Source organism: Carassius carassius, chromosome 42 (assembly GCF_963082965.1).
Source record: "Carassius carassius chromosome 42, fCarCar2.1, whole genome shotgun sequence".
Taxonomy (NCBI): Eukaryota; Metazoa; Chordata; class Actinopteri; order Cypriniformes; family Cyprinidae; genus Carassius; species Carassius carassius.
In genome coordinates, this window is record NC_081796.1 from 12760143 (window position 1) to 12770764 (window position 10622).

The 10622-nt window shown below is 33.7% G+C and overlaps 1 protein-coding gene across 1 annotated transcript; it reads left to right on the forward strand.

The window, feature by feature from the left end:
• Positions 1-5768: 5768 nt before the first annotated feature.
• On the forward strand, positions 5769-7726 carry LOC132124187 (B-cell receptor CD22-like). The gene is made up of 5 exons (XM_059535083.1): positions 5769-6050; positions 6153-6413; positions 6490-6586; positions 6778-6829; positions 7005-7726. Exons 1-5 carry the CDS (start codon positions 5780-5782, stop codon positions 7209-7211), a joined length of 888 nt encoding a protein of 295 aa, XP_059391066.1. The 5' UTR covers positions 5769-5779; the 3' UTR covers positions 7212-7726.
• The last annotated feature ends 2896 nt before the right edge of the window (positions 7727-10622 follow it).

The following is a 10622-nucleotide window of genomic DNA, read 5'->3' on the forward strand; positions in this document are numbered from 1 at the left end:
GCAGTGTGTGGGGTTTTTATATGGTTTGATTGCAGAACTCTGTCTGGATTAGACAGAGCAATTCTCTGACTTTAAGGGTTTGCTGATTGCATGAATATATTTTTGTTTCCAGCCTTACAGCAGGTTAAACCCATAATCTTTATCTGCCCAGATCTCTAACCACTATGCTACAACAGTCCATTATTTTAGAACCATAATCATTAACCTGATACTAAAGCTTCTCTGTTCCCTGATGTTAGGCTCGTAAACAGGTTCGCATGGGGAAGTACAACAGACTACTATAAGCTAGTAAAAGTGTTTTATGTTATTCTATTGTTGAAATGCAGAAATTATTTACATAATTTAAATTAGTTTTTTTATAGTTTAGATGCATGTTCTACAAACATTGGTAACTGGTTGATTTTAGTGTGTTAATGTTAAATGCTTCACTTGCTAAGAGCACATGTTGAAAGTCCTGGAAAGAGTTAACCTCTGTACCATGATTGTCTAAAGAGGTTCGCAGAAATCGTGCTGGACTTCTGTTTTACTCTGAATGAATGATGGACTGTACTGCTTTAGGTGAGGCTTTTCTATCATTTTATTTTATTATCTGAGCACATTTCAAACTTTATAATATTAATTATAATAATTTAAAACTTTAACTGAAGTGCCAAAAAAATTGTATGGCACCCATGCAAAGTACCTTTTGTAGATTGAAAACTGTTTTCATGTTTGTTTGTAACTACAGCACCTGGGATGTCTGTCTTTTCTTTCATGGTTTTTCTGTTCTTACCAATGCAAGCAGGTGAGTCAGTGCTTTCTAATTAAAAATATGACATGCAGCTTTAGTATTACACTATGTAAAAACAATAATAATAATAAAAAAAAAATCTAAAATGTCCTTGTTTATTTTTATGTTTTCAGTACCTAGTTTTCATGCAACATTACCTGGCAGAATAAACGCACTGAGTGGCTCTTGTGTGCAGATACCTTGTACATTTGAAGCACCAAAGGACAAACTGAAAAATATATCTGGCTTTTGGATGAAGAAGAACTATGCTTTTCTAAATCCAGAGAGTTTGGTTGTTTTCAATGGAACTTCAAACACCATAAAAGGATTTAATTATATAGAAATAATTGGAAATCTTAGTCAGCTTGATTGTACCACAGTTTTCTATGATGTCATGAACAATCATACAGACAATTACTACTTCAGGGTGGAACTGAAACCAGCTAAGTGGTATTATTCATATACCAGTCCCACCTACATTTCTGTCTCCGGTAAGTGGGGTCTCCACTGAAAATATGGCTTTTTTATGATATCAAAATTATTCAGTGATTATGATTCATTGACGATTTCATCAGTTATTCAGTATCTGAAGATGAATTGGGCAGGGTTTTATTATTATTATAATTTTTTTTTATAAGTATGTTGAATTGGTGAAAGGATTGTCTTTGGGATTTTCCACTTAAAAGAAAAAATCCCCATGAAAAAAGACCTGGGGTCTTATTTATAAAACTCTCCGTAGATTTCATCCTAAAATTTTACGTAGGCACAAAAGCTAGATTTTGCGTACGCCAAAAAGTTCTCAGATTTATAAACCATGCGCACGCCAGAAACTGCGCAAGAATCTCTTTATAAATTCCAGTCGGGGGAGATTGTGCGTACGTCTATCTCCACCTCGTCTCCTCCCCGAAATCACCATATATGGAGATTACAACGCCTAGTTTTGCTATTCATAGCCACATCTGCATATCATTTCCATGCAAATTCCCATGCACGTGACACCATGTTTAAGATGAGACACTGCAGGCCAAAAAAACAAACAAAAAAAAACTTTTGATTTTTAGATTTTGGGCTTTTTGATTTTTCATAAGTGCTTTTTCAAACTAGTGGATGGAAAACATCAAAAAGACACTGTTAAGTGTTTCTTTTATAGCATTTTATCTGTTTGTGTCAATAGATTTAAATAACAACACATATTTTTAAAGCCCGTTTTCTCAAAATGAGTTCTTTCTCCAACACTGAGCCAAAAATCTCCACTTCAGTAGCACTTACACACACCAAACTTTACATTTTTATTCCTGTCTATATTCTGAAGGTTTTTACAGAGGGATTTGTTCATATATATTTTCCTTGATTACATACACAACATTTTATCCCCCCCCCCCCCCCCCCCCCCCCCAATTGTGAAAATATATTGTTTTCTGGCTGTTCTAAGTATTTTCTGAATTATGGAGTGACAAAAAAAGATACCCAGAATTCCCTCTGTAAAAACATTTGACTCTAATGGCAAAAAAAAAAAAAAAAAAATTTGCAACTGACTTCATCCAATGTTTCGATTTTTGTACTAGACATTTATGCAAATTAGCGCATATTTAATTAAAGGAGCTGTATGTAAGAAATCTATTTCAATTAATCATAAAATGGCCCTGATGTGTCACTAGACATTAAGAAATCATGTTCATTTCAAATACTTATATCACTGACAACAGTAGTCCGGCCAGGATATTGTCATTTAAAAAGTGGACTTGCAGCCCTAAACTGATGTTGATGTTGTCATTTTGTGTTTTGGCCTGACTCGCCTCCCTCCACCTATCTACCAATCACGAAGTCAGTGGTGTTTCGGGATCCGTGTTGCCAGCTTTGCTGTAACCTACCCTAACTCCAGTCGGATAAAAATGTCTAATGTTACTAAATCAAAAAGACCTCGTCATAATTCAGAAATTCATCGTGACAAAGTCCGAAATAAAACCAGAATTTGTATTGGAGATGCTTTTGAAAGATGGAGACGGCTGAAAACGGAGAAGAATTTGAACACAGATGCCAACGTTGCTAATTTTCTCCTGAACAGGTAAGATTCATCTATGCTTGGCTAACTTGTACTTGATGTCAATGGACATTTCATATATTCATGACAGTCGAACAAAGTTATGCATGTTTGTGCAAAGTAACATAACGTTAGCTCACATGGACGTATGCTAACATTAGCAATGCATTATAGGAGCCAGTTTCTCTGTCATTATGCTGAGACGCTGAGGAAATCAACATTAGCATGCCCATTATGGCAATTTGAAACATAATTGAAACAGTAGACTAATGTTACCTCAGTAAAAATGATACGTCATTTGTTCTTCACGTATATCGTGGACTAAGTTACACATGCTGCAAGTTGACCTGTATAACCATTGCTAATGTAATTTAGTTACTTTAGTAACTATACTGTCACATACGAGCATACATCTTTACGATTATACTGTCACATACGAGCATACATCTTTACGATTATACTGTCACATACGAGCATAAATCTTTACTATTATAGTTAACTAATGACAATTAGTACATTTTTTAAATACATAATTACTTATCAAAATATCTCTCATGAAGCATAAACATAATTAACAGAAAAAAAACTTACTGTGTACGTCTGTTCGTCACTTGCCATTGGAAGCTCATTGAAGCAGCCTACGTTTCTGCTGAATCCTGCAGCTTATCTGGCAACTTTGAGTCAGGGGGTAGGGGGAGGGGATACACCGCTCTACAGTATTTTTATAGTGATTGCAGTACCAGTTTTGGCCACAATCCTACATACGGCTCCTTTTAATCTATTTGCCTCATTTGCATATTTAAACATAACATTTTTGAAAACTTGTATTACAAAAAAATGTTTGCAATAATCTATATAATCAATCAACTGGGTAAGTAAGGTGATAACTATTAGTTATTTATTTTAGCCTATTCACCTGCAGTGTCACTGAGACAGTAGGGAAATAGTATCGTTGCTATGTTTTAGAATAAATATATGAAAATATCCATAAAAACAAAATGGTTTCAAATAGTTCTCAGATATATTTTAGATGATCTCATTCTTTTACACTGGCCAAATAGAATTTAAATTATTTCATAATAAATGTATGCAGTTTTGCTGATAAGATAAACATAATTGAGTTATTTTAGTGGAAACAGATAAGCCCATATTTATAGCGTATTTTCTGATTCGGCGCGTCACTGACAAAGTATTGTAAAAAAGAAAAATGCAAATCTTACCGTTTTCTCCTAGTTATGTCCTTCAAATATAGTGGAATTTTTCATAATGTTGTAGAGATGACTTTACATGACATTAACAGCTCCGTGCGTTGTCATTAAAAAATAACTTATTTTATTTTTAATAAAATTATGTAATTTTGTTTGTAAAAGTATGTAATTTCAGTGTTTATATCCTTTAATGCGAGTGGAATATTTAATGTAAATGTGTACAGTATATCGACAAAATTGTTGTTTACTTCATTAATTTTCTCACTCAATGAAAAAGAGTTGGTAAGCATGGTATATTATGTTCGTACGGTGCGTACATATATATGCCAAGTTTATTTTTTATAAATCCGATATGAGCGTAAAAAATTGCGAACGCAATTTCCATGCTTATTTTGTGCGTACACAATGTTTATAAATGAGACCCCTGGTGCTTGTACCAAAACGGTGGCTGAACAAACTCAGGGTTACAGGATTAGTTTTAAATTGACAAAACCAAACCAGTCCAATCCGGCATTGTGGGTACCTTCACCTAAATATGAAGAATTTAACCACATTTACAGAGCAAGATGAAACGAACTGTCCATGAAAGAGGATCATTTAAAGATAAACTTTTTGCCACATCAGTGCAAGTAAAAGTTAATTTATATAGTTGATGATATTTATAGGTAGAAAAATACTTACAAACCTAAGCTCATATGTAGTCATGTTTGAAAATATTGATTCTAAAACTTATTTATATTGCATATCTTTATATATTTATATTCATTTAAAATAAAAGCTTAGTTATTCAACTAAACTGGTTTGTGTATTGGATTAAGTTTATAATAATTATATAACTCATATAAAATGATTATAATAAATAATCATCAAAGAAAAGCCAGACAATTTTATCTTTAAAAATATTTTACTATGTAGAAACTGAGAAACTGGGGGAGTGACTTTACTGTGTCAAAGATCTGTCACTGTGCTAAAAAGCTGATTGGTCAAATTTCGGTTTGAGCTCTCTAAACCAGAACATAACCTGCCCCAGAGCAGGTTAGCAATGGAGCGTAAATTACTATGGTGATGAATACAGATTAAAGCCAAACTACTTTCCAGAGTTGACCCAAACTAAACTGAAACTTACCTGGCTGGCCAGCTAAACCGGCTTCATGGTACAGACCCCCTCTGTAGCATTAAATATTAATAGATGAATACAATACAATACAAAACAATAAAATATCAAAGGAGAAACTTTTAATAATAATATATTTAGTAATTTACTGAAATTATTGACAGGAAATATATTTTTAACGATAGATGTGCAAAGGTGGCCTACAGTCCACTGCAATTACAATGAAGAGTTTGTGAAATGTACCTGTGGTGACACTGTAGCTCCAAAATAATGCACCATACTGTGCTAAATTAATAAAATACAATAAAGTGATTGTATTAAAATGCTTTCATACAACAGTTTAATAATGTAGAACATAATACTTAGTAACCTCTCAATGACAGTATTTACCCGTTACTTTGCCTATTTTCACTCCAAAAGTGAAAAATTATTTCAAATGGAGCCACCAAAAAATCAGCCATTAAAATTCTCCAAGGAACTTTTTTTGTTGTTTTGTTTTGCTTTGTCCACTTTTTTCACCTACTGGTGTGATTATGTAACATGCAGAACAATTAGATTTAATTTAATAGAGTTTTATACAGTGTTCTCTTTGAACTTTAGATGTACCGAAACTTCCTATCCTTACACCCAATGATCTGCAAGAAGTGATGGAGCAAGGTACAGTCAATCTAAGCTGCTCTGCAGAAGCCCCCTGCCCGAAACAACCCACTGCAATATCCTGGTCTAACATCCCTGAATCTGCCAGCATTACAATAAAGTTACAGGAGAAACCTGATAAAACCCAGTCAGTGTTTTCACACATGACCTTCAAAGCTTCATACAAAGATCACAGAAAGAACATCTCATGTACTGCTACATATCCAAGAAATACATCTAATGATTCGACTGCAGAGACCACCATGATGCTAAAAGTCCTGTGTAAGATATTTGGAGTCATTTTGCTCTTTCATAAGCTTTATATGTTCAAATGTGTAATATGATATCCAGTTTGCCTACAGATGTTTCTATTTTGCTTTAAAGTTTCTCCAAAAGAAACTCACATCATCATTGATCCATCTGATTCAATCTCCATTGGCACTAATGTGACTTTGACCTGCAAAAGCAAAGCCAGTCCAAATGAAATTAACTACACTTGGTTCAAAAGTGGACAGGAGAAAGAGCTGGATTTTGGAGAACAACTAACCTTGAATGTAAATAGGAGGAGTGGGGGCTGGTACTTTTGCACTGCAAAGAACATACATGGTAACCAGACATCAGAAGAGATCCAGCTGATTGTGGCAGGTGAGATTAATACAGACATGTGCTGTTATTATGTACAGACACTAAACGTAATCATCATGTTAATGTTTTCAATCAGGTTCTGCTTCCTTAGTACCATTGTCTTTAATCATTGGCTGTGTCGGAGGAATTTCAGCATTTCTGTTTATATTTCTTCTGGTAATGATTTTCCTAAGGTAAGCACGGTTATATGGTGCTTTTGATCCTTTTTGAAACTCCATTGTACAAATCATTGTTATTTCATGGAAAAGAGCAAACAGCCTTCAGAATACATTTCTTTAATTTTGAAACTTGCATAAAACATGGTGTTCACAATGTAGTGGTATGTTTTGTATTATATGGATTTTTGCATTTCCTATTAATACAGAGTGCAAAGAGTAAAGGCATCCGTTAATAGGGAAACTGACATCTCAGATCAGGTATGTTCTAGACTCTTCTAACAGATCACGTTTTTGCTGTTTTCAAATAGGAAGTGCCATAATAAGCAGATAACAATACTCTACAGTGCATTTTACTGTAATGGTTTACAGTATGTACAGAAACCAAAAAGACAATGGATCCACAGAAACACCATGTATTATTCTTCTCTTTCAGAGTCAGGAAAAACATGTGCAGGACAACTCTGTTTATGCTAATAGTGCTTTTGCAATGGGTGAAGAGCTAGAGACGCCAAAGGATGAGAATGACATGATCCACTACGGAGAGATTCACTTCTCCACTTTCCAAACCAAAAGCACCACAGAGAAGATCTCTGGACTAGAAACAATATATGCTGAGGTCTGTGGTTCAGGGAAGCATTAGTTTACATTAGAATAAACAGTGAATTGGGTGACACTTTACATAAAGGTTCCCTTTATATAGGGTTTATAAAGGTGTTTATAAATTACTAATACGTCATTTACAAATGCATTATAAATAATTGATAAGCAGTTATAAATGCATAAATAAAAAAGGGTGATTTTAATGCACTACCAGCCAAATCATTTTTAACTCACATTGCTATAAATGCTTAATATATTTATTCATACTATTTTCACTCAAACCCAGATTCCAGATTTATTTCATGATGCAGCGAGAGACTGATGTGTGTTGTATTTGTTTTTCTAATTTATATCTCATGACTTGTCTCATTTTTTCTTGTGTCACCAGAAGCTTCCCTCGTATCTTATCCATGATTCACAGCAAAAATTCATGATGTCTGTCCATAGTAATGATTAAAAACTGATAGAAGACATAAAAGCCCAACCATGACTTCATGAGATATTAATAAAGACAATTTTAATTTCAATATTAGTTACTTGTCAACTTTAAGGAAAAGTGAACACATTTATTAATGAGTTATAAATGTTATTAACATGAGAGTGAAGCTTAATATAAAGTGAACCTGAGAACCATTTATTAAACAGTTTTATTACTTTAATTATTTAATGCTTGATTCTGACTGTTCAGTTGCAAAATTCTGAGGTATGTTATCTCTTGATAACAACCGGTAAAACCTGGTAACACAGGCTCATCCGGGTAACTGAAGTTGGCAGTATACTCTTGCTAGGAACAGCTTTTCTTTGTGGAAGCTTTGCTTTTGGTTAGGTAATAAAATAATAAAACACTTCAGTATTGTGTACAATTATTTTATTATGTCATCCCGGTATCATGGACTCGTTCTCTCGTTTCAAACAAACGCAACTGCTGCCATTTTGTGTTGATTGTTTTGTACACTGTAATGGATTATAAGATAACTAACAAACTGGTAAGATTTTAAAACAGTTTTGTCTTAAATATCTTTTATCGCCATATTTATGTGGTGATATGTTGTGTAATAAGTGCTGTGACTGCAACGTTTCGGTTAAATGTCCATCTAGTTTGAACTTGCCGTTTGCTCGCAAATGCTTTCTTCATGGAAGCTTTGTGTTCAAATATTTCAACTCAAATCAATATTTTTTGTCTAATTATTTACTTATGTGGCAAGTAGCCATGTAATAAGCAGGATAATGAACATCCAGCCAGTTGATATTGCAGAATAGCAAGATACTGATCACCCTGTTGGTTATTCTGTGTAATGTAATGGATGTACATTATCCCTTGAGTTACAAATGTTAGTAACATGTCAAAATTTGATTGTTGTTGCACTATATCAATAAAATAACTTTGAACAAAAAGATGAATCTTTTCTTTTACAGCACATTGGAACATTACTGAGCATAAATTCACACTAAAAGTGGCTTATGCAAGTAAACTCAATTCATAAAAACAATCAAGTATCCCTCCAAAATATTGGCCATTATACAGAATTGGAAACGTTGGGGGAAAATATATATACATAGTTTAAGTTTAAGTCTTTGGTTCTTTTAATTGTGATGATTTTGGCTTCAGTGAGACATTGATGGGACAACACGGAATGAGAGTTTTTCAGGAGTCGGGCCAACTCTAAAGCAATACTAAACTGCAGTGGAAACGCAAACCAACACAGTAAAAAGCAGAGTGTCAATTCAACACTTAAAGTGTTGATTTTAACACTACTAATGTTTATATATGGTCCCAATCTGTCTAGTGTTAAAAGTACACCGTTCGTAGTGTTGAATTTTTAGTGTTAATATATCACCTTATAGTGTAGAAAGATTACACTCCAAGTGTTGTTTAAATTTTACACTCTGGGGTATTTAACACCCCTAGTGTTGTTTTAAGTGTAATTAAAAGTACAAAAAAATGCTATTGTATGGTGTTCAAGTACAAGATTAGACATCAAATCAAGAGTATTCAGACAGATGTATAAATTTCAAAGTTTATTTAACAAATAGGCAAAGTGACAACTTTAAAGTATACATCAGATATGTAGAAGTTAATTAGTCAGTCACATTCATTAAGTGTTGCACAGATACATAAAATAGTTAATAAAACACAAACTCATCAAATCTACCTAGACATGAACAAATATGACGTGTAGATTTGAGTTGTGTAGCTTCCATGAATGATGTTCCTCGTTGACCCATCATCAAGCAGGAATGACCGTGTGCTCTCTTCTCTGCAATCAAGCTGTTCTTGTTAGTGCCTGCAGATAAAAGACAAAGGTAAGAGTCAAGGTCAGCTCTCCAACTGATTTTATTTATATTCGTTTTTTATATACAACCCATCTGGCAATATTTTTAGGCAGACAATAGGTAGTGACAGAAATGTCCAAAAGTACCTTTTTGAAGATGTTTTTCAGTTTGACAGGATGACATTTTTCCAGGTCCCTTGCAGTCTTGTGATGATGGTGGAATCAAACGAAGACCAATTGATGCAATATTGCTGTCCCATTCTAAATAACAGATATGACAAAATCAGCAAAAAAATGCATAAACACAGAATATAGATACAACATGAATAAAGATATTCTTATTCTGAAATATAGTCCAACCTTAGACATCGGTTTCATCCTCCTTTACAGGTGAATCAGAGGTCAAGTAGGTCCTTGAAGGTCTTGGGAGAAGCCAGGAACTAGGCTTATTGAAAAAAAAAAAAATTAATGCCAACATCTCTCTCAGGAACCATTCTGCTAAGTTGATGTGAAGTCACACAGTGGCTCAGTTCATAACCTGGCATTAGCACACATCTTGGGTGACGCATATTCATATTCAACAGGGTTAGTTAAAAAATTAAAATTTCATCAGTTTACTCAGCCAAGACTTTTGTTATCTTTGAAACACAACAGAAGATATTTTTATAGAATATAAGATTTCTGTCCCTTGAATGACATCCATGCAATTACAACTTTAATACTTCATAAAGGGATCTAATCCATAAAGACAAGTAAACCATACATATGTGGTTTAGTCCATAATTTTCTGTTTATGTTCTGTTCCCTGATCAATGTTTAAATGTGAAAAAAAGTAATTTTGTTCATTGTACAGCGATCGAGCCCCTTCAGAAAATTTGGACTAAACCGCTTGATTCATTTGGATTAGTTTTATGATCTCTTTATGAACTTGAAGTATCAAAGTGGTAGTTGTGTAGACTGTCAATGGAAGGAAATTATCTCATTCAAAATATCTTCAATTGTGTTTTGAAAATGAATGCAAGTCTTGCAGGTTTGATGCGAGAAATGATGACAATTTAAAATTTTTGGGGTCAACTTACCATTTATCTTTTTTGCAGTTTGAGATCTTAAATTAATAATTAGTAAATGCCAGGTGTGAACATAAGCCAATATTATGTGCCTGCCAAGTTAAACTTAAA

Excerpts from the sequence above, each read along its gene's own strand:
- LOC132124187 (XM_059535083.1), top strand. The coding sequence starts at position 5,780 with ATGGAGCAAGGTACAGTCAATCTAAGCTGCTCTGCAGAAGCCCCCTGC. Across the intron at positions 6,414-6,489 it reads GATCCAGCTGATTGTGGCAG|GTTCTGCTTCCTTAGTACCA; the intron begins GTGAGATTAATA and ends GTTTTCAATCAG. Across the intron at positions 6,587-6,777 it reads CTGGTAATGATTTTCCTAAG|AGTGCAAAGAGTAAAGGCAT; the intron begins GTAAGCACGGTT and ends CTATTAATACAG.